Below are 25228 nucleotides of genomic sequence, written 5' to 3'. Positions count from 1 at the left end.
ACAGTAGAGAGAATTTTCAAACGTTGAGAGCCCCGGTGTGCAGGGATCCAACTGTCGAGACAAAAAGGTAAGCTGTACATGGGCGCTGGGTCCACATGTACAGCCACATTTTTGTCTCGACAGTTGGATCCCTGCACACCGGGGCTCTCAACGTTTGAAAATTCTCTCTACTGTTCATCATTTGTACAATTGAAAAAGTACAAACGGAGCCCCCCCACATCGATGAATAATAAAACGCACATATCACTCTCTGTCAAATTGACAACACTGCCAACCTACAGAAAGAATTTAGAGGAATTCCCTAGGCAAAACTTTTGAATTTCTCCCAACTGAGTTGTCATGATTGAAGTGGGGTTGCAACCTGTCATATTTATTTTGAAAATGGGAGAAATTTCCAAATGTTCAGTTCGATCGAGATTTCTGGTAAGGATTCGAGGGCCCCCTGAGCTTGAGGGCCCCGGGGCACTGCCCCGCCTAGCCCCTAGGTAGCTACGCCACTGCTTCTTATTTCAAACATCACTGCTTAAAAATGAATAAATCAAAATTGAAAATATTAATTATGCATAAGGGTAGAACTCCGAAGAACTTGAAATTCACTTGTAAGGGTGAGACCCTAGAGATTGTTGATGAGTTCTGCTATTTGGGCTGTATTTTTTACAAATCTGGCCTTTTTACTCCACAACTGAATAAAGCCAAGGCTGCTACACATGCTGCTATTAGATCAATTCTCAACATTCTGTATCGGCCTCGCTCTGATTCGTGGTCCACGTAAGAACATTTCTTCGCAGCGTTTGCTTCAAGTGTTCTTTTTTACAGAGCGGAAGCACGGGGCCTAAGACATCTAGACGAAATAAATAAATTGCAAACCTTCTATTATAGAAAACTCCTGAACTTGCCGAAACACTTCCCCGACTATGCGATACGTCTCGAAGTTGGGGCCACCCCAACCGAGTACGAGGTCATCAAGAGAAGTCTCAACTGGCTATCTAAGTTAATCAAAATGGATGATAACAGGCTACCTAAAATTTGTTTCCATGAACTTCTGTTTCTCTCTTCTCAACCGAACGTCAAAAGTAAATACAACTGGTGTGCTCAATTGAATGATAAAATCAAACTGTACTTCCCCTCAGGGCTCTCAAGCCTCTGCAAAGAGGGCATACTACGTGATAATAATGCAAATATTCCAGATGGCTGCAAAACTCATCTGCGAGATCTCGACAATCAGAGACTTGTCAAGTCCTCCCTCGCAGTATTTCCTCACGTAGAATTACACCCTGAACGACAACCGTATCTTAGCTTGAACCTTCCTATAAGAATAGGAAGATCTCCATTGAATATTTCAATCCTGAAAAAGAAAGAAACGTGTTGAGCTCTGTAAAAGGAGAAATATGAGACAGGCAGAAAATTGTTGGATCCAAAAAATACTTTTTTCAGGAATTTCTTTCGCAATTCATTTCTCTTCAATTTCTTGGAGGGTCCGGCAGCATCAGTTTTATCTCTGGCAACAATAAGTGGCTTACATACCAGTAAGTCCTTGAGTGACGCCACTTGATCATCGACCAAAGTGATACAAACAGGTCCTTGGACGCAAAAAAAGAACGAGCTAACTGGAAACATAAGAAATAGTAAAAATTATCAGTAGAATGTGATGATGGGAAAGTAGAATGTAATAGAACGGCACAAAATTATTTTGTTAAGAAAAATTACAAGTTCTGATGACGGATCCGACGCATTGAACATGTTGCCCTTTGGAAAATTCACAAACATAATCAAGAGGATACTCAGATATTTTTACATCCATGAAGAATTTGTCAGCTGCGATGGAACCGAAGCAAGTATTGGTGCTGTCAGTCTGTTTCGCAATCACAGTCCACGGAGTTTTAACAAAACCTTTGACAGCTGGGAAAAAAAAGAACGAAATAAGCATACGAAAAATTGAGATTGGTCACACGAAATAATGAGAAATATCTAGGAATATCAGGGCTACTGATAGATATTTCCAATAACGAGAAGGCAGATCAAGGCATTGGTTGATGTATAGAGCTTATTTTACTGAGTTTTACTGATTTTTTTTTTTTGGAAGAAAAAACAAGAGTAATTTTTTAATTGAAATTGGAGAAAAAACTGTAGTTTTTTAGATTGAGAATTGGCAAAAAAATTATATCATTGAAATTCCATCTAAGTTCTATGGATAATGATAGAACTGAGTGATATATGAATTGGATGCAACTGAAGATAGAGGGATACCAAAGAAATAAACATACCAACAATTTTCTTATACTTTGAAAGTCCAATTAAAGGAACAACTTCAGGAGCGATATTGGACTGAGAAGGTGGAAGAGTTTTCAATTTGCCCAAATCATTAATGACTGTATTTGACTGGATGACCAATTCAAACGGAGTAGTTCCTGAGTTGAAGCGACCCGAGACTTGCTTGGGAAAGGCACGATCGATGTAAGCGACCTGAAAAAGAAGAAAAATGTAAATAAATTAAAAATGATGACGGTTGAAACTATAAGTGAAACATATAGAATAATGACAAGGGAAATATAAGCTTGATGATTGAATTAAAAATGAAAATGAAGAAAAAATTAAAAGAGAACAAATTAACAAGAAAAAATGATGTCCCTGAATCAATCTGAATGGGGTGAATTGAATAATTAATATTGACGATGAATGGAAAATGACAGGATAAGGAGCAGACAGAATGAGATAACAATAACTCACGTGTTGAATGAACAGTTTATCCAAAAACTCGTCAATTGTGTCACCCCACATTACACATTGGACTACTTCGCCATCATTATTATGCACAAAAAAAGTGCATACAGCCTTAAAAGTACCATTTTTGCAGGTGACAATCTCAGATGCCTTCACGAGATGAACGACCCCAATAATCTCACAGAAGAGAAAAAGAAAATGGAAAAAAGAGAATGAAGGAACAAAAGGATTAAACGAAGTGATAACACTTACACTAATTTTGTAGTGAATGGAGAAATGCTCTGCAAATAGTCGGAAGACGTCAGAAGTTCGGAATCCAAAAAGAGATTGGAATCGGCTGGAGTCTCGTCGACTTGAGCATCTGCAGGGCGATTAATTTGAATCTCTGTATTGGGAACCGCAATATCTACTCCTGGCAGTGAGTTGGAGCAGGAGGGGGTGGAGAGATCGGACATGATTGAATTATCAGTGTGGTAATAGAAGATTATCAATTAAATGTAATTGAATTGTAGACTCAATTGGATTGCTGTGAGCAAAGTGTATCGTCTTTAACGTCGATAAATGACAGATGAAAAAGAAGAAAGTCTAGAGCTGATTGATTTATTTTTAAAAATAATACATGTGGAACAAAAAAAAAACAATATGGAGACTATTGGAACACTTTACTGTATGATATCGACTATCGTTTCAGCAAAGAACGAACAAAAAATTGAGTCAAAATATTCGGATGGAAAATGCGAAAGAATATAATAAAGACGAAAAAAACCGAGCATTTGAATAATATCTTGACAAAATTGATACTTGAGTAAATGTATAGCAAAGGATTATTGGACTTACTTTATATTATCATAATAAATAAAAAACTTACCCGATAGTTCAAAATTTTGTAGTAATGGAACTTGTGATCACCTAGAATTTCTGCATAAATTACTGCGCAACGAAAGACATGAGTACATGAGAATTTTGTATTGTGATAAAACGATAATTCGGTATCGATCACAAGCTGGTCTACGCGAAATTTAGAGATAGATTTCTGTTAGTGGATAGTTGACAAAATAAAGGAAATAGTTAAATAAAGAAACATGAATTGAAGGATAAAATATCGGTACCAAAACCATGCAAACTAGCTATCGCGCGCGAAGCGCGCGTTCCGCCTAGTTTTAGAAAATTCCCGGCACCCTAGAAAAATCGGAAATCGTCTCGAGAATCCAATGGCGCCGGCCAAATGGCCCTAGCTATTATATTTCCAAAGATATGGAAGAAAAACGGTGTAATTCCATATCCGGGCCCTTTTTGCTCTAGGAGCCATAGGAGCCGAGAAAATCGCGATAAACCAAGAAATTCGATTTTAGAATATTCCCGGACCCCTAGAACAATCGGAAATCGTCTTGAGAATCCAATGGCGCCGGCCAAATTGCCTTAGCTATTATATTTTCAAAAATATGGAAGAAAAACGGTGTAATTTCATATCCGAGCCCTTTTTGCTCTAGGAGCCATAGGAGCCGAGAAAACCGCGATAAACTAAAAAATCGATTTTAAAATAAGTAGTAAGTGGGCACGATTGGCGAATTTATTCCAGGAATCGTCCCCCTTCCCCCCTTTTTCCAGACGTGACCGAACGCGTTTTCCCCATTGTCCTTTGAGGAGGACGTCGCCGCTCTAGGGCCCCCTGGGGTGAGGGTCCCCAAAAAATGTCATTGTTCGACAGAAAGTGGGTGGTGGGCGGGTGGCGAAGGAATGCGAGCAGGTCCCAAAACACTTAAAACCATCCCATTGTTATGCAATGGAATGTCGTTCGCGTGTTAAGGGAAACTGGCCCATTATTTTTTTTTAGATGCAGGATTGCGCAATGCCCTGGCATGAATGGCGCAGTAAATGGATGTTTTTTTTTTACAGGTTTTTAGGGCAATAAATTTTCTCTTTCTATGGAAGACCGTTGGAAAAATTCTCAACGATGTCTCCTTTTTTTTTGACTTAGTTTTTCTCTCTCTTTCTTTTATTGCATGTTGTTTCCTTTCAAAAGGTTTTTTTTATTTAAAGATCAAAAATGTATTTTGCCTTCCGTCTTTTTTTTTATACCTGAAAAGATGTTGAGGGTTTTTTCATAAATAATTCAACACAGGGTTTAAATTTTATCTTTTTTATATTTCATAAAAATCGTAGGATACATTTTACAAATCATATGTGTATGGTTTTTTCAATATGAGGGCATTCTGTAAGCCCCTCCCGCGAATTTATCCAAATAATTAAAACAATTATGGAATAATTCTCCAAATAATTGGTACAAATATCCAAGATTTTCGTGGGGTATTGAACGTCGAAGATCATCGCGAGCCATGAGATAAATTTCCTCGAAATTTACGCGTATGCGATGATAAAGATCCTCCGTGGCAGGCATTCTATTGTATTCCATATAATTCATAGCAACGCCTGCAATTGATCGTACTATCGATTCCTTATATTCCTTGAGAGGCAATGTCTCCAAGAAATCCAGCCACTGATTAATCCATGCAGCCTTGGTTTTCAATGTAATGATGCTCTGCCTCATCATCATTATGGGAGTCTGATTTTCATCATCATTACGAACAAAGGTCACGCAGGGGTTTTCAAAACTACGGTGGAATTTCACGTTTATGGTCCCAAATTCCTTTGCAGATACATTGTGGTTGATCTTTGGGTGAAACTTTTCAGGGTCAAAGTAGTCGGTTACGGCATCCAAATCGTTGAAAAAAAGGGTCCATTCTTCTCGTGTCATTGACAATATGGCGCGTTTTGGGCGTACGCCCATAAATTGCACAACCGGGACGAATTGACCGAAACACGTAACTTTTAAGCCGACACGAATTTGTTTTGTCTCTGATCTATTCAAAGATATAACTTGAGACAATACCACATGCTGTTCAGCATCACTGAATCCCTTTTGTTTGGTACTTTCCATGTTGAAAAAATGAATGGATGAAATCGGGACGACTGAATAAAATCCACCGCGAGCACCCGCGTTTTATAGCGCTACGTATGAGAGTGGAGGGGACAGAATCCCCACTAAGCACATGACAGACCTATAACCGTCAAACATTATCCCCCACCGCAGGGAGTTCTGCGGCGGCGGCGTCACACATGCGCCCCACTTTCGCGGTTTTTATATGTTGCGCGGTACCCCCACTCTTACCATGGAACCTTCCTATACCGATTTTTTTTTGTTAAATCGAGTGACGCGTTTGTTGTCATTCGTTAAAAGACATTGCAATAGTAAAAATGTCTAAAAACTTTGAAAGTTACCCTTTAGAGTCCCTTAAAAAATATCTCGCGGATCGCAAATCGTATGAGGGACGACAAAAGCCTCAATTTCGCCAGAAAAGAGTACGCGTATGTGTTGATAAATATACAGATGATGATTACCTAGAGAGTGAAGATAGTGATGACATGTGTATTCCAGCAAAAGCGCGGAAAATCGCGATAGGGTCAGGATTGGAATGCGAAGTGGAAGATTTCCTTGTTGATCCTTCTTGCGTATGTAAATATAAATTTCTCAGTGAAATATGGAATAAAATCCATATCAGATATCGCAGGGATAAATTACACTCTCAAGATGAGGGCATAGACATGTGTACGACTTTTAAAGTATGTTACAATGAAGAACCTGCAGAATCTAATAAAGAAATCGAATCGAATTTTCAAATGAGATATAATCCTCCATCCTTGAGAAGCATTGCAATCGCGAATTTATTAAATGAAAGGAAATATGCGAAAAATGCAAAAACTTTGGCCGTGGTTACCAAAGCAATTGTGCATAATAGTGATGTTTTATTATATAAAATGTCGAAGTCAAATGGTTTTTTCAACTGCATAGAACACACAAGATTATGCAAAGCAGGCGTGGGGGAAAAACTCTATTGGTACCACTTTTTTAGGGTGTGTGAGGAAGAGTATTATCAGCCTGCGGGGGAGGAGACATTGGTCCACAAGAAAGGAAATGGACCAGTCATTGACCTTTCCTTTCAATAGCCAACAAATGCAAAACAAGTGGGGGGCAACAAAAAGGAAAACTCGAGCACCCTTCCTCATCAGCTATTCAAAGCACCTCCCACCAAAGCCAAATTTTCAAAAAGTGTGGAAAACTTAGCCCCTCCTCTAAACTAGGGATGCATCAAGGACCCCAGTGAGATCATTTTACTGCATTTGCGTTTTTTACGTCAAAATGACATCAAGTCAAGTGAACTCATCTCCAAAATCCAGTTATCAATCAGGTTATCAGCCTGGAACTTTTAAACCTAAAAAATCTAAATATTGTGGAAACAACGCCAATAAAAATGGAATTAAGATAATTAGTGATCGTGTAGTGAAATATAACAGTGATGAGAAAAAATCAATTGAAAAAATAGTGAAAAAAGTGAAACTCCAACGACATGAGATTTCCAAGACAGGTCCTGTCATAAATATTGACTCTGACCTTCAAATGGTTGAAAAGAAGGCGAAAAACTCAACCAGACGATTGGGCCATAAATCACCCGGTAGCACTCAACGTGACTCTAAAATCCTGAAAGTCAATAATAAAAAAAAAAGTGAAATCGTGCAAGTGAGTATAGAGGAAAAAAAGTTGTGGATTAATATGCTAGAAAAAAAACCTTGATGTGTTCAATCAAGTGAATTATATTGATAAGAAAAAGGATCTGAAAAAAATACAGGCTGCCGAAAAACGTTTAAAACTCGCGGAAAAAAAGAAGGCCGACTTTATCGCCCGCGAAAAACGTCGCGAACTAGCTAAGGAAAAACAAAGACAATTTAGAGCTCGCGAATCAGAAAAAAATCGATCCAAGGACCACACATCGAAGGATATCATCCCTGAGACCATGATGGAATTGGATTCATCGATCGAGATCATTCCCAGCACTCCATCAGTCATCAATTTAATCCTGGAACGCGAGGGTGAAGATGCTCAGCATGGATCATTTGTAACGAGATTTTCTCGTTACGGGTTGAAATCCCCTTAAAGAGATATCTCAATGAATAATCATATGAGAGGAGACATCTAACAGTGGTTGAATAAACCCGAGATGAAAGAATAGAGAACCACGAACCAATGAAAGACATAGAGGCGTACGGTTGGGTGAAACCGTGCACTCGATAGTCTGGAGGACGTTACTAGACTTTCGCCGTAGTAGAGCTCGCCCAGCTGTGTTTAGGGGAAAATGGCCCGACGTACTGGGATTCCAGATGGGCGACTCTATAGGCCATGTCGGGGTAGCCTAGGGTAAAATGTAGTACCAGTGTTTAAAGTCTGGTCCCTCCGTGATCCCGTCGAGTTGATAGGTGGGATAGGGTAACGGAATGACCTATCGCCGCTGAGATATTCAGACTAGGAGGCAACCGCCCTAGGAGATCTCGAGTCAGTCGAGAACGGACGCTCGAAGTGAGAGTATGTAAAATACACCCCTTCCCCTCCTTATTTTCCTATAATTATTTCATATTGATGTATTTTTTCTTTTTTGTTGCAGGCCGGAGCTCGCTGGGAGGGAGGTGTCGGCCCGGACACCCCGAGAGCGCGGTGGATCCGCGCTCTGAGGCGCGAGGCGCGTGGCCTGGAAGCCGAGGGCGAGCAGGTGCTCGCACATGCACCCCCTGTCGCCCTTGTAGCACCTGCTCGCCCTGTACGACGTGGAGGATGCCTGGGCGCTCAGGGTCCTCTTCGGGGACGAGCCCACCCAGCCCGACCTGATCCAGGAGAATTGGGACTTGGAGCAGTGGGACTGAGGCCACTCCCCCCCCCCTTTCCATTTAATTTTAAGTTGAAAAAATAAATAAAAAAAAATTATAATATAGAATTAAGGTTTTTTTAAAATAAAATTTTTTAAAACAAATATTTTCTTCTTCATTTAATTCCCTTAGTTTTAAATTACAACAGAGACTTAGGGAAAACAAATGAAAAAAAAAAATTTGTTCATTCAATTTCAATATTAAAAAATTTGTATTTTAGTTGTAAGTTTTTTTTAAATAAATAAATTTTTAAATAAATTTTTGGATTCCTTTGTCCGTTTTGTATTATCCCTTCCCTTAGTTTTAAGTTTAAAATAAGAATCAAAAAAAGAGAAAAAAAAGAAAAAAATATATAAATTAGAAATAATGTAATTTACTTCTAAGTTTTTTAATAAATAATTTTCTAAAAATAAATATTTGTGTTCCTTTTTTTTTTAATGTTTAGTTCTTTTTTTTTTTAATTATTATTATATAAGAATTGGGCGGGGAAAAATTTAACGGAAGACTTTTTAATTTTTATTTATTTATTTATTTATTTTTCTTTCTATAACATATATTTTTCTTACAGCTAATTTTCATTTTCGCGGGCCGCGGGTTTTTGAAACTTCGTATTTCAATTCGAAATACGAACGGCTAAAAACCCGTCTGTCAAAACTGACGGTGGCGCCCCCGGAGAATCGGTAACCTCTCCCAGAAACGTAGATTCCCAGAATTCTACAGTGTCGGTAAAAACGTAGGGCCGCCTCCTGACACCAGGAGGCTCTGCGCAAATGTAAACACTGTAGGGCCCATTTTTAAAATAATGAATATCTAGTGAACAAATAAACTTAAAAATATGGAATTTGGTTATTTATCATCTACTAACGATTCCCTATCCAATGATAATAACTATTCGAGGCTACAATAAAATATTAATCGAGTGGCGGGATAGCCCATACTCATTAAATTGTTTATTTAATTATTAAATAATGAAAGCCTACAAACGTTTTTAGTGCATAACAATATTATACAAAACTACTGCAATCAATCTAAATTGATAAAATACTTAATTTAAAAAAAAACAGTGCGCGCCAACTAGCAGCGGTTAAATCGCGGTTTTTTGAAACCATAGGGCAGAGTCGCAAAACCATTAAGCCGCCGTTTTGGGCCTGTCGCACGTACGATCTTACTCTCAGGTTTCGTGATGACGTCATGATACACTGTCCGCCGAATACCATGATAGTCGATCTGGTAGGGATCTGCTTTGTCGACAACGAGCGCGCGAATCGAGTCGTAATGAATTTGTTTACGCGATTCATAATACAGTCTAACCCCTTTTATTTTACTAACTTCCGCGATACTGCCGTCCGGTTTTTTTACGCGATAAGTGTAAAATTTAGGCCCCCCAGAGACAAAAGAAGTAATGAAACTTCCTTCTCCGTAGCCCTCTACTTCGTCGGTCAAATCCCCTAGAAAATTCCCTAGCGGTAATTCATTTGATCCATCGCTAACGTAAATGACCGAATCTGTATCATAATATAAAACACGTTCTTGTTGTTTTTCTAGATAAGAATATAACTTTAGACGCGCGTGAGCGGTTGTATAAGCCGCAATAACGACATTAGCCTTAGTGGACATTTCCGCGGCTTCGTTTAAATGTTTCCAGGACATGAAGAGAGTGTCGTTATCGACAGGAACACGTCCTGTTACTTCAATTTCAGGATTAAACATTATATTTGCAAATTCCTCATGTGTTCGAATAATAGCTTTTTTTGTCAAGTTCTCCCTCTCCCCAAATTTACCCCAGAGACAGTTTGAACAAAGTTTTGCTACTGCTCTTAATCCGGCATTCTTTTGAATCTTTTATCTTTGTCAAGTTTTATACCTTCTCGCGCCTCATATTCAGCAATATATCTATTCTTTGATTCATCATCTACACACTCAGCAGGCCAATCCGAAGCCTCTTGTTTTATTTTCAAAAAAGTGTTAATGTATCCGGCAAATAATCCGCCTGTTCGCGTCACAGGATTATAACGCGTAGTTCTCTTATACTCCCAAAGCTCACTGATTTCTAATATTTTATACCCCATTTCTACGGCTTTACGAAGTTCTGGAGCGACCCAAGTTCCCAAAAATTCGCGATCAGCGGGATCATCATGGGGGCAATTGTCTTGTACAAGATCATCGCAGCATGATCGACAGAGAGGGAACAGTAACTTTCCATGGGCTTTTACTGGTAAAACAGGGTGAAATAATTGACGAGGGGGTAAAACGCGACAATTTACAAGACCTTCTATCCGCGAAATATTGTTATTTGGACATATAAGCTGGCAATCACGCCCCACATGGACAGTGGGATGTCCAATCGGGAAAATCCCTGTGTTTAAAACGTATGGGTATAACGAACAAACGTCAACATAGCGAATTTTTTCATTATCTTTTACATCATAATGTGTTACGGTATTTCCTGTTCGTCCCGCAAAAAATGCATCGCGTGGATCCAGGGCTATAAACATCTGCTGATCAACGTTTTCTACAAAATTCGCCAACGCACGACCTGTCTTTTTTTCACGAATAAAATCGCAATTCCCACATTTTAACGACTTCATAACCCGAGTGTCGCAATTCCCGTGTAATCGCCCCTGTTCTCTCATATCGACTCTCTAGTGTATCCTTGTGACTTAACTCTTCATCTCTATTGAATTTGAAACACCGTGGGCATCCGTGCCAATAACATCCGTGGAACTGATATGCATATTTCTTATTATTATTCGCGGTATCCTCCCAAAAACCATCTAGACGCAGGCCTGATGATGTTCTGTGCTCACGAGTTTGTCCGGCATGTATTATTCGATGATTCTCGCAATGTTCGCGCCACAAGAGCCATTCAATTGCGATTTTCGACTGCGCTTTCCCTAACCGATATCCTCCCTGCGGTATAATGCCTATCTGCTTGTCTTTTAAGAAATTTGTTTGAAAAATACGCATGCATGTAGAAGTAATCGTTACACACTTTGTAAAACGACAGACATTTCCAGCATTCATAATCAGTTTTCGAAATTCAATACAGGCTCGTCTCAAAATTGTAACATCAAGTCTGCAATAATGAAGAATTTCTTTACGAAAATCAAATTCATAATTTTCTTTGACGCGGTCATTATACCACGATAAGAATTTTTCACGATCTTGTACACCCATAGTGTCAGCACCGTAATATTTTCTATCAGGTATAGGCCCTACGTAGTTTTGATTGTCTTTTGTATTGAAAAAATGTGGAAAATAGCCTTTCGCTATATTCCCCAATCCAAAAGCTTTAGGCAAACTTGCAAGAGCCATGTGAAAATAATTTAACCTATCTATAAATTTATTATCCCCAAAATCCATCAAGATAATGTTTGATCCGTTAATTATTGCTTTAATTTGGCTGTTAATGCGTTTCATGACGTCTCTCAAAACGAATTGTGAATCATAGCCTTTAGCGTTATGTGCAATGCAAACTACTTTTTTGTACGTCTTACCCATCGACGTGATGTAATCAACAAATCCTCGCACAGGATCCTCACCATCGAAAACATTTTCCCGATGTTTACAAACGCCACATGGATTTCCTTGATTATCGTTGGCGTTCACAATCTCATCGTCGTTCATATCTGCACAACGATCACACACAGTTTGTGGAACACAAAGATTAGGAACGTGTACGTTAACGTCAGAAGTTCCTTGCAGAAGCTCATCCTGTCTGGTTTCAAAGTCGTAGAAAAAAAACGCCACGCGTTTCAAAGTCAATTTTTTCTTGCTCTTTAAGGTGGGCATATAGCAGAGATGAGAAATATCTTCGTCCTTTTGACATACGTTGCAATAATATTTATGACATACATGATTCTGAGTTTTGCGATGATCAATTTTCGTATTACATTGTCCACACAATTTTATGTAGCCACAGACGGTGGAGTTATTTCCGCTGAAAGATCCTGGCTTCTTATGTTGATCGAAGCACAATTGACCGTGAAATTCTCGATTACAATCGTCACACACTATTTTATCAACAATCGTAGAGTCGCACGGAGGATTCTTCAAACACCTATCACAAGTCTTATCACAAACATGTCGTTGCGTAGTGTAAGGTTTGTTACAATGCTCGCAATAATACTTCACGCCAAAGAATGAAGGTAAATTTTGGATTGGCTCGTAGTGGTTCTCTTCTGGATAATACACAATCGGTAAGGTATATAGGACGGCCATCTTTCTGCTAATCAATTCAGGTGTACCATCGTAGAGTATAGGGCGATCTTTTCCGTTTCTCATGAGGGAATAAACCTTGATAACGCATCCTTCTTCAGCCAAGTATCGCTGATATTGAGCAACTTCCTGTAGACCACAGCCCTCGTCAGGAGCAATGACTCCTGCCCTTTGAGTTAGTCTTTTGGCCTCCTCACGTTGCATTCTTCCCCTGCATTGCCGGATGGCCTGCCATACCTCGTGGATCTTGCCCTTATCCGCTCTGGTTTTCAATTTTTCTGCATGTGCTTTGGCCACAACAAGTGATCGGGCTAGGCACAAGCTATCTTCATTCGAAATATGAAGGATACATTTTCTACTAAGCCCTCTTTTCATGTCGTTTTCAAGAAAACCTTGACCTACCGGGGCTTCAGCCACGTGAAGTTTGATCCAAAACGTATCGGCACATCCGAAACCGTTTGCGCTCTGCGCGATAGAGCTGACAAGATTCCATAGATCTTGAAACTCATATCCTTTGATCGCACGTGGACTTATCCAGGCATTGTCACTTTGCATATTTGCAAAATTGAATGTAAGGCACATTCGATTCATACTACGTCCTCCAGCCTCAATAATTTTATTATAGACATCACGAAAAGCTTCTTCAACCCAGTCGGCAGGGTCACGACTTTCAGGTAAAGGGTTGATTGCAAACTCCATCACATGTGTGTCGAGTTTGAAACGTGGAAGTCTCTGACGTGATCGTCGTATTGTCCTTAAGGCCGGCAATAGATTTTCAATCTCTTCTTCGCGGCCATTTTGCTGATCTGAAATCGAGTTTAGTATTTTTCAATAAAAAAATATGCCTAAAATTTTTTCTCGGTATTATAAACGGTATGAAGCCGGATACTTACCATTCAGTTGATCTAGTAAATCTAGATTAAACTCTTCAATAGCTTCCAAAGCCTTAGGGTCACTCACCACATTTTCATCACCACCACATTGAATATCAAAGAGCTCAGAATTGAAATTTTCGAATAAATCTCCATCAAAATTATTTTCAATGGCAAAATCACGGAATAACTCAAGATCAAAATTATTTATCCAATCAAAATCTCTCTGTGGAGGTGTAGTATTTTCTTCGGAATGATCACTGGGCCCCGCTAAATCGTTTGGGTCCGACATTGTGAATGTCCATTAGACGACTGCAGCTAGTGCGAGAAAATTCGGTCTATATTGGGAAAAGTCAGGGATTTTACTATTAGCGCCACAGGGGGGCTACTGCACTTCTTCACCTTTTTTACCTGCCCCCGCCTACGCGCCTTGTCCTTGCCCTAGCCATAGGCAAGCCCACTTGACCCCAATACAGGTGCATTACGTCACGCCCCCTCTAGCTTTTTCAAATCCCTATTTTCAGATATCGTAAAATTGTATAAAATCATGAGATTTTAGGCATAATTAATCAGAAGGCAATATGGACACGAGGTGGAAACATCCCTTTACTGCAATGATTTGTGGTCCCACGGGTTGTGGAAAAACATTTTTTGTTAAAAGTTTTTTGAAGGAAATTAAGCAAATGTGCGATACACAAATTGAAAAAGTGATCTTTTATTACGCTGAGTGGCAGAACGGATATTCAGATTATGATAATACTTTTGTCGAATTTCGTGAAGGCCTACCAAGATCTGGAGATTTTGATGATAATAAGCCAAAATTGGTTGTCGTGGACGATTTGATGAGGGAATCCTCGAATGGTGCAATAGTTGATTTATTTACAAAAGGAAGTCATCATAAAAATCTCAGTGTAATGTTTCTATCTCAAAATTTATTCCACCAAGGAAAAGGACAGAGAGATATTTCATTGAATACAAATTACATCGTCGTATTTAAAAATCCCAGAGATCGTGCACAAATTGCCCATTTGGCTCGCCAAATATATCCAGAAGATCCAAAATTTCTGCAAGAAACTTATTTTAATGCAACTTCGGCAGCTCATGGCTATTTGTTGTTAGGTTTGAAACAATCGACTCCTGAAAACTGGAGGTTTCGTACCAATGTAATCCCCAGTGATCCCCATCATTATGTTTTGTAACGTGTTATTTTTTTTTTGAAATTTTGGTTCGACCGTTCAACGGTGGAATTATGTCGTCCAGGCGGGAAGTCACCAGGCGGGAAGTCACCAGGCGGGACGAGAGTATCCGGTGATGTTTTTTATTTATTAATTTTTGGACTTTTTGTTGTATTCCCGCCCCCCCCCCGTCGACATCCCGTCGCCGTCCACCGTTGGAGAGGAGTTGGTGGCTCGGGAGACCTTTTGGGAGGATAGAGGCCGGGAGGACGGCGCTTGCAGTGGGCCCCGGAGATTGAAATTGGGGCGAAGTTGCCGCGCTTCTGTCTTGGGACAGCCGTTGGGAGGATGTGGCCAGCTGACGGGTGTAACGTTCTGGACTCTACCGTGGTAGTGGGGGGTCTCAGAACGGAAGAGGGGTCAAGCGACCATCTTTGGGACTCCTGGAATGGGGCGAGAGGTCCCGGAATTACGGGCAAGTTCTCGGGAAAATCCCTCAGGATGTGTGTGAGTCGCTAGCTGCCTGGAGCGATGGGATATGCAGGTCCCTTGCATCTCATGGAGAACGGATTTGGATTCTCCGTCGGTCAGGGTTAGAGGTCCGAGTTGAGGGACCCAATTAGGATATCGGTTGCTACCGATGAAGAGAACCGACCAATAGGGAGCCGGCTAAGATTGATAACGACTCGTCATCTGTGGGAAAGCACGGGGACGGAGCACTTCCAGTTTGGACGACCGTGAGTATGGCAGGAAAATTGTGTGTCTGTCATCGCGTCTAAATTGTGGAAGCTGAAAGGCCACGCGGATCATTGGACGGCTAATCCTCCCCTGGTTATCCTGGAGCTTCGGAGTTGAGCGGAGAAGACGGTGAGCGTGGAAAGTGCTCGTATTTTTTTTTTACTGGTGATTCGTGTTCACCCAATTTTGGATTTTTAACTTTGAATTCTTGGGACGCTTTGCATCAGGCATTGTGAGGCCGTTAGTGAAGGAGTGCAATTCGCCGTGGGCTTCTCCCCGGCTCGGTGGAGAGTTTGAGATTTAGCCAACCGCGGCATTTATATTAATTTTGTCATTAACTTAAATTATTTTGTCCAAGTGTTAATGTTAATTATTGACCCTAGTGGGACTACGGAACTCTCGTTTCGGCTGGTATTTAGCTGCGTTTCTCTCATGTCGGGCATTTAAAAATTGTCGGGAATTTATGATATCTATCAGTCGGGGAATTGGTATAATACATTACCGCGGGAAGTGGATTTGTCGCATGCAACGACGCTCGAGCGGATTTGTGTTTCGTTGCGTAAGGACCATTGAAGGTCACGGCTGTGTGTTTGTCCCTCGAGACAATTCCATTTATCGCCGGATGATCCCCAAATTCCTTACTCGGTCTTGAATGTTATTGTGTATCAGTGAGCCCGAATTTCTCAGTCTGTTTGTAATGTATTTCGGTGTTCGATTGTACAGTCTATGACTATTCTTTTTAATTGGTGTGACTGATATTGATTTTATTTTGGACGTCGGTGAGGCGACTGCGACTGTTCAATTTCATATTGGGGTTGACGAATATTTTGATTTGTGTGACAAATATTTATTTTATTTTGGACATCGCTGAGGCGATTGCGACCGTTAGATTTTATCGTGTATTGACTGAACAATTGTAAGCGGGGAGCTGATCAATTGTAAATATGGATCGAGGTTATTAATTTATTTGTGATAGTTTGTGGTACGATCAAGTATGTCGACGAGTGAATAATGAGAGAAAGGATTTGATGATTTAATTAAAGAAGTGATGCATCCTGAAGAGTGCGTGGTTATTCCGAATCCGAGTCCCGTCCATTCAGACAGATTTTTGCGGAACAGTATCTTGGGGACCTAGCCGCCTCCGCGGTGTTATTACTGAGTTGTCGGGGGGCTGTTCCAAAGTTTTGGGAAGCTTTGACTTTCGTGGGTTTTTGTGCGTTTTGGGTTAGAAAACGTACTGGCGCTCAACTTCGTGGATTGTTGGTGGTCGCCGAGGGCTCCGTGTTCTTGCACCCCACCCCCCGCAAGGGGTGCGAAAATACGTCTAAGTTTATATTCCGCGGAAGGATCGCAATATAAAAGGAGGAGGGGCATGACGGACTGTACCAGTCGTTCATGTGTGATGGCAACGAGAAGTCGTTCTGAAAGCGGCTCTGTTCGCAAGTCGCTGGGAGAAAAGAATACAGCCTTATTACACGCTCTCATCTACGCACCACCCAGGGTACGACGAGTAATAATACAACACGCTAATAAAGATTTAATTCGCTGCATTTGCGAGTGTGCTTTAAATTTGTTACACGGAAATATTCCTTTGAAAAATTGCGAGAAATCAAAACTGTGCAAATATAAAAAACTACTGAGAAAACTAGCCGATAAAAAACAAAGTTTAAGTAGCAAGAAAAAAATCATTAATCATAAAGGTGGTTCAATTTTACCGATGCCATTGGGTGCTCTGATAAGCGTACTTATCTCAGCCATTGTATAAGGATGGAACATGCACGTAAAATGATTCTTGTACCAGAGGACAGTGTGGAGCGTCTAAAAAAAAAAAATTCCTCACATGTTGATGCTCACCATGTTTTAACTGAATTGGCTAAAGAAATTCAGCCATCAGCCCAAACTCCAGGCACTGTTACAAGTAGATTAGATACCCAGCTATTGGAAATTTTAAATTCGAAAAGCCCTAGAGACGATCATGAAAAATGGAAGCTGTATAACGACGTTCTGAGGCGATATTTGTTTTATACAGAACAGAGTACAACGCCGGTGTTGGAAACGGAGGCCCCCGTCGAAACTGAAACCACTGAACGATATGATCCAAAAGCTATTGTTGCTACTGTACCTAAAGTATATCAGCGAAAAGCCGCTGGTATACTAGAATACATTGACGCCATTGATACTGCTAACAGACTCAAATGGAATTCACAAGGACAAGTGACTTTGGATGGACAGACATTTCCTGGTGTTAATATTGTGGATCTCATACAAGATGTTGTCAGAGCACGGAAAACATATTCAGCTATAGGATGGGAACATTTTGCCATTTATCTCCAAAGCCTGAACACCCCCCGGGAGTTTCTGGGTAATCCCAAGTTTCATCAGCCTCCACCAGCATTGCCAGACATTAGGAATCGAAGAGAACCTGAAATTTCAGAGGACGAGAGTTCTGTAGACGAAGGTAGAAGAAGGAAAAGCTATAGATCACGCACTCCTCCTGTACATCGCCCCCGTAAAAACTCGAAAAAACCACGGCTTAGTTCTCCCTACTCTGCGAAAACCGACAAAGTTACATCATGGCTTCCGTTTTGAACAATGAAAAACTCTCAAGGACATATTTTAACCTTCCAGAGCCTGAGGCATACACAGGGGCTCGAAATATTGTGTCAAAACATAAGAAAGAAATACCTGAAAGTGAAATAAAAAATTGGCTTAATGCTCAGAACACTTATACTCTTCATAAACCCATTAAGCGTAAATTTCCACGTCTTCATTATACAGTAACCAACATTGATGATGTGTGGGAGACAGACCTAGTTGATTTGAGATCATTAAAAATATATAATGATGGGATTTCATATTTGCTTGTAGTTATTGATGTCTTGAGTAAGTTTGCCTGGGTAGAACCATTGAAAGACAAATCAGCATCACAGGTTCTTGAAGCTTTCAAGCGTATAATGGATACGAATGGAGGTCGCGTTCCTGTTTCTATACAAACGGACAAGGGAAAAGAATTTATGGCCAGCAGTGTCCAAAAATTTCTGTCTGATAAGAAAATCAAATTTCGTGTTGCACGTAATCCCGACATAAAAGCTGCAGTTGTGGAGCGCTTCAATCGGACATTGAAGGGACGTATGTGGCGCTACCTTACACATAGTCGAACATATAAGTATACAGATGTTTTGAAACAAATTGTCGAGTCTTACAACAACGCGCGACATTCTTCAATAAAGATGGCGCCTGCGGCTGTGACGATGGATAATGCACCATACGTATGGCGTAATATACAAAGTCGATTCAAGACGGAGAAACCACGTAAAGAATCCTTTAAATATAAAGTCGGCGACTATGTACGCATCAGTCAAACGAAAGGCATCTTTGAGAAAGGATATGAAACTAATTGCAGTAAAGAAATATTCAAAATAACGCAAGCTGTTTTCAAGCAATCATTGCCGATATACGAGTTGATGGATTTCGCTGACGAACCAATTGAGGGATTTTTCTACGAACCAGAATTGGTGCTTGTCAATAAACCAACGGACAAGGACGAGTTCATAGTCGAACGTGTCATACGCTCTAAGGGAAAAGGAAAAAATAAGCAGATTCTTGTTCATTGGGAGGGATATCTTGATAAGTTTGATTCTTGGATACCTGCTGCAGAACTGCATGCAATTGGGAAAAAATGAAGAGAAACGAATTTTATATGGTGCTCCCCAGCAACAGCAGCATGAGCTATCATCCTGATAATACAGCCTCGAAATTCACAACCGTGCTTCCAAAACAAGTTGAACTGGAAGGAGAATGGGTAGTGGGTCTGAGTGAAATACAATTTCCTTGCAATTTTTTACATATACGTGATCGAAAAGATGCGTCAATCAATTTCGTTAGTAATGCAATCTCCAATAAGAGTAAGGTAAACGCACTACAAACATTTTTTCTACCTACTGCAGTTTTCAAAGATATAACAGATTTAGTGGGGTTCATGAATACTTTTCCGCCTTTGAGTGCTCATATCCGATTTGAATATTTGACTCAACAAGGTTTTGTGAAAATTGTAAAACACTGCAACACCAGAAACTGCACTAGCACAGTTCAGGCAATAGACTTTTCCGATAAAGTAGCCGATATGTTGGGGTTTGAGAGAGGTGTACACAACCTCACAAGCGCCAGGCCCCATTGTGAAGGATCTTTACCAGCAAGTTTGGCCAGAGGCTTGCCTGCGAATTTGTTCATCTACAGCGATATTTGTGTACCCTCCGTAACAGGTGACGTGCAGTCATCTCTGTTACGAGTGGTACCATTCAGCGTTTCTACGTATACCTATGGGTCCATACACTGTACTACGTTTTCCACTCCTCATTATATTCCATTGATGAGGAAATAGATATAAGATGCAATCAGGGTGATATGATTCCATTCGAGTATGGTCCTTTGAACGTGACACTTCATTTCAAGAGGATTTATTCACTAAAAAATGAGTCCCTACATTACATATTACGCAAACCAAGCTGGCGGAGGAACAGTGGATCGATATAGTGATTTTGGAAGGGTATTCGTTGGAAGTCCTTATCAAAGAGGTCATGGAATTGGTGCTTTCCTTGTAGGTCTTTTTCGGCGCATTCTGCCCTATCTGGGAAGCGCAGCCAGAGCTGTCGGTAAAGAAGCTCTCAATGCGGGTATTAACGTTGTTGGGGATGTAGTGACAAATGGCAAGCCTTTAAAGGTGGCGCTGTAAGACCGATTAGCCGAGTCTGGATTGAAATTGAAAAGGAGGGCCCAGGACAAAATTGGGACCATGATGCGTGGTTCGGGATATAAGAGGAAGCGTAAACGCCTCGCCTCTCATAAGCTCACTGGCCGCGGATCTGCCAAGACATCCAAAACTCCGAAGAATAAAAAGAAGAGACCCGTTGCAAACAAAAAAAGCAAGAAAGTGAAAAAAGTAACGAGACATAAATCAAAGCGGAAGACTCGTGATTTGTACGATATTTTCAACTAATTATCATGTCGTTTCTACATTCGCACTCTTCTGAGTGTGTGAAGTCGGAGCTGGACCTATTTACCACACCACCTACCCAAACAAGTATTGAAAATTCTCAATTTGTTTATTACAATCCTGTATCTACGCTGTCGGACGATGCCCCAATTGAATTCATCGTACCAGGCCATGGAGAAGAATATATTGATTTGGCACATACCATGATCAAAGTTCGCGCCAGAATCCTGAAACCCGATCGCTCTGCTGTACTCGAGGACTCTGTTGGTCCTGTGAATAATTTTTTACATTCAATGTTTAACCAAGTGGATGTGTATTTCAACCAAAAGGTTGTTACGCCTCCAAATAATCTGTACGCATATAGAGCATACATTGAAACATTGCTAAACTATGGAACAGATGCCAAGTCCTCCCATCTTGGAATGTCTCTTTGGGCTACGGATAGTTATGGTGCAATGGATTCTACTGCTGTAGCGGTGGGTGATGCGAGAAACAACAATGGGCTAGTCTCACGTCAGGCCTTTACTAAAGGTGGAAAAGCATTTGATCTACTGGGACATTTACATTGTGACGTGTTCAATCAAGATAAGTTTTTCATGAATGGTGTAGAGCTACGCGTTCGTCTTATCCGTGCAAAGGACGACTTTTGCCTTATGGACGATAGTGCCCTGAATTATAAGCTGCGTATAGTAGAAGCCTCCTTGATTGTTCGTCGTGTCAAACTAAGCCCTGGAATTTTGATAGCTCATGCTAAAAAGCTTGCAAAGACAACTGCGAAATATCCTTTGACACGGGTTGAGGTCAAATCTTTTGTTCTCCATAAAGGGATTATGGGAGAGACAATAGACAATGCGATTTTGGGACAGCTGCCTAAAAGAATCATACTGGGATTTGTTGAGAATGCCAGTATCAACGGCTCGAGGAAAAAGAATCCCTTCAACTTTCAAAATTTTGGGATAAACTTTTTATGACTGTGTAATGGACCCGAGCGGTTGGGTTCGGGTTTCGGGGTTCACACTCGCGGATAGAGGATAGGAGCAGATATCTTCAATTGATTAACTATCTTTATTGGTTATTTCCCAGATTTATTAACAATCAAAGACTCGCTCTGAGACACAGAGTATCAGGCGAGTATAAGTACAAAGGAGGTAACTCCTTATGAATGGTATTCGGATAACTGGCCCAGAGAATACGAGTCCCCGAGTATTTATTGTCTCGTGGATTCGTATTACATCGCACGGTGACGTGCTAGAGGCCAGTTCGAGGCGTAAAGCGCTGACGCTGCGCCCCAGTTATCTACATAAGTTGAATATACGTGGATTGATCCACATATATTCATTACCTTTTATTTTCCTTTCTTCATATGTTTTGCATTCCGAATAATACGTGCCACTTTCGTGTCCTCGTATTCTCCGGATTACGAAACTGAAATGTTATGGCATCTTGGGGCATAACATCCCTCCCCGCCGGGGAAGAAAATTATTACTGATGATAATTTTCTTCTCTAACCCTATCTCATCAATAATTATAAAAACATTCCTTTTTCCTCCGTGGAGGTAAAGAGATGTTCTCTGGAAAAGTAGAAATCCTAAGAATATCCACGATCATCACTTCTGGGGCATGAAACAGTGAAAGGTTAGACAGTTGAACAAGACTGTACAGCCTTATCTATGAACAATTTCGCGGAAAAGAGCCCAAAAACCTATTCTATATTTAATTTGTAAAATCCGTCGGCTAGAGATTTTTCCTCGATAAAATCAATATTAAAGAAGTTATAGCCAATCAAAAGTCTGGGTCGATCAAAATTCGTCCAAAACTTCACCGCCCCTTCAAGAAGGTGAAACCGCATTTAAAAAGAAGGAAACATGGCTAAACCTGAGAATTAATGTCAATACGTATTTACCAGTAAATCTTTCAACTTCCTTCGCTTCTCTAACACACGCAGGCTAGGGTTTCCGGCACCAGCAGTACAGAGATACTCCTAGTACAAGGGCAAGAACCACCATGACCACTGAAAATATTGATGATGGGTGGAGTAGAAATTCCTGATAGTCGAATTTCTTTTGAAGCTTCCCTAGATCTTCCTTTCCGGTCTCTAGCTGCACATGAAGGTCCTCCAATTCCTTCAGGTTCCCTATGACGTTTGTGAGTCGAATGTCGCTCACGTTATGGTCCTGCTGCTGTAGTTGCGTAATGGTGTCATTACTTAGTGTCAAGTTCAGTCTAGGCTGAATATGGTTCTCCCAGGTTGTTTCCTTTGACTTTCGGCCACGGATAGTGAAATCAGGAGCGATAACCTCACAGAAATCTTCTATCCGCATTATTCCTGAACCTTGAAGGGTGTCTCGAATTTCCCCCTCTCCGCAAGCTATGGCAATTGCTTCAGGTTCCGGTGCCACGTAGAACCATGCGTTAGTCTTCCGCATTTTGATAAGCGTGAGACCTTGTAGCCGCAGATGTCTCGTGCTACACGTTTCCGGTATCTTATCTGGGCTCAGGTACATTCGCACCTCACAAGGGCTAGTGACTCTCATTTTTTGAATCGGCAAAGAGTCGGTGCATAAGTATTGTCCCCGAACTCTCTTGCAGCAATTCAATTGCCCCTCGGTCATTGGCACGTACTGATGTGTTGCGCCATGTACGACCAGAAGCGCATTTGATGCCTCCAAGTACGAGTGATACCCGTTCGTTGTCCGCACAGGAATGCTATGCATCAGCATAACGTCGAATGCTTGGAAATCCACCAGGGGTATTCCTATTACCGTGATGATTTTCATGCCAACTGCGGATACACTAACAGTTGATACCTCTTGCAGTTCATGTACCCCTGCTACCTCCAACTCAAAGGGGAAACTTAAACCCTTCGGTAATTTGGCTTTCCTGAGAAGGTCGACCAATCCCTCTTCCGTGAACACTCCTGTGTCAAATATTAGCCCCTTGGAGTCGGTCAGCAGTTTTTTTAATCTCGCAGCATCCCGCATCACCCCAGTGTAGATGACCTCGACCACCAAAAAATGCTCATCTACGAGTTGCCGGTGTGCCATCTGCGTATCCTCATCCCTTATCTGTTTGATAGACCTCAACAAGATGTTTTCGTTCTTCTGGATCATCTGTTCCGTTTGAGCGAGATGAAGAAGCGTAGAGTTAACAATCTGCAACTGCTTCCCAGAACTAACCAGTGTCCCTTGAACTCCAGCCTCCAGACGTGAAATCCTCTCGCGTATTTCCCGTTCATCTTCAGCATCCATAGTCCCGAAAAGTGACTTGGCTACCGTGCCCAGACCATTTATAAGACCTCGACGGCCCTTCCTCCTCTCATTTAACCCAAACAACGCCGTGATGACGCTTCTCGTTTCCTCGAAATCGACAATCCATTGATCCACGAGGTGATGGAAGTTGGAACCCCATGGTCCAGCCCTGAAGCACAGTTGCTTCGTATAATTCAGATGTTCCTGCAGTTGATCAGCTCTCGCCAGCCATGATGCACCATCCGTGCTTGCAGCAACCGTCCAAACGTAGTTGCTCAAATGCAATCTCCCAATTGGCTCAAAATAAATTCCCGGGGTGTGGACGAATCTCTCAATCACATGTCCCTCCCCCCAAACTTCCGCGATGCTCCCCAGCATTAGCCACATGACAATAAAAATTAGCGCGTCGCTTGATTTGTCAATCAGGAAGTGCGTTGAACTTTTCAATTTTACCTGACGTGGACGATGTCGCCAACCCGATGGCCGCCATGCTTGATGACGAAGCACCCTTGAATATAAAAGTGACTGCCGCCCCGTTTGGGCCACAGTCTTCCAAAAAGTTAACAGTGAAGAAGTTAACATTCCAAGAACCAATAACATGAACGCCGGAAAGTGCTTTAAGTGCGGTCGATTTGGACACACTGTCTCCGACTGCTTCCAGCATCTCTCCATCCATGTGGACCGGATAAGATCTTCACCATCCTGTACTCGAGGTCGGCTGTGCTCGAATCGCTCCTCGAGGAACCATCCATACCTGCGGCACTCCATGGACGACTTCGTATTCGAATATCTGGTGAGTACTAATACCTCCTTTACTTTCTTACCACCCTGTTTCTTACTGCCATTCGAAGTCTCTATTTTCCCTAATTCCTTGCTATTTTTGGAATGTTTTAGCGCCATCGATACCCCTACCATCCCGGGTACTTGAATTTGGAATTCAAGGCGAAGATGAGGGACTGGAGGGTTCGTAGTAAGAAAGATCTCAATGCCCTTTGGGATCTCCCCGTACGCTCCGACATCGAGGCTGGCGTAGAGGACGTTTTCAACCTCCGAAGACTCTTCGGCGAAACTCCAGCTCCACAACCATGCCACGTGCCCCAGTTCCTGGACGATAGCGAAAGGACGTGCGACATCTGTGCCTCCTATCTGTGGGATTATCCAGGCTACTATTATATTGATGATACTGTGATAGAGCGTCCCTCCAACGTATCTGTAACCGCTTTTAACAATAAATGGTTTAATTAAACAAACTATATGTATCTGCAGTTCTAGTCCTTTCCTGAAAATCTCCTTATCACCCGGGCAAGAAAATTCCAGAAATTCACAGGGTAGGTTAATCCGAGGCAGCGGTCCATATAGTCATGCTTCTATAAAGGGTCGAAGCCGATTTACGTGGACTCTCTGCGTTTTTTGTTTGGTTCCCGACCTGATGGTGTAGTTAACCTCACCATTCCTCTCGATAATCTCGTATGGGCCTATCCAGGGCTGAGTTAACTTCTTTGATCTTCC

General features: G+C 41.3%; 3 protein-coding genes across 3 annotated transcripts in view; 2 read left to right on the top strand and 1 right to left on the bottom strand.

Annotated features, from left to right (window-relative positions):
* Nucleotides 1-8519, top strand: part of LOC135169795 (uncharacterized) — a 57613-nt gene extending 49094 nt beyond the window's left edge. The window contains exon 2 of the mRNA XM_064135093.1: nucleotides 8217-8519. Coding sequence (XP_063991163.1) covers nucleotides 8217-8519 — 303 coding nt within the window. The remainder of the gene's footprint in view (nucleotides 1-8216) is intronic.
* LOC135169869 (uncharacterized) overlaps nucleotides 1-24964 on the top strand; it is a 74284-nt gene extending 49320 nt beyond the window's left edge. The window contains exons 2-3 of the mRNA XM_064135258.1: nucleotides 24146-24512; nucleotides 24614-24964. Of these exons, the coding sequence (XP_063991328.1) occupies nucleotides 24318-24512; nucleotides 24614-24964 (546 nt within the window). The 5' untranslated portion in view covers nucleotides 24146-24317. The remainder of the gene's footprint in view (nucleotides 1-24145; nucleotides 24513-24613) is intronic.
* On the bottom strand, nucleotides 222-3176 carry LOC135169591 (uncharacterized). Its single transcript, XM_064134718.1, has 7 exons — nucleotides 3139-3176; nucleotides 2974-3082; nucleotides 2728-2871; nucleotides 2265-2463; nucleotides 1708-1899; nucleotides 1426-1607; nucleotides 222-1345 (listed from the first exon to the last, which is right to left on the bottom strand). Exons 1-7 carry the CDS (start codon nucleotides 3174-3176, stop codon nucleotides 1340-1342), a joined length of 870 nt encoding a protein of 289 aa, XP_063990788.1. The 3' UTR covers nucleotides 222-1339.
* Nucleotides 24965-25228: the final 264 nt, after the last annotated feature.

This window comes from Diachasmimorpha longicaudata, chromosome 15 (genome assembly GCF_034640455.1).
Source record: "Diachasmimorpha longicaudata isolate KC_UGA_2023 chromosome 15, iyDiaLong2, whole genome shotgun sequence".
In the NCBI taxonomy this organism is placed as follows: Eukaryota; Metazoa; Arthropoda; class Insecta; order Hymenoptera; family Braconidae; genus Diachasmimorpha; species Diachasmimorpha longicaudata.
The sequence above is the reverse complement of the archived record's forward strand: the minus strand, read 5'-3'. Positions and strand labels throughout refer to the sequence as shown.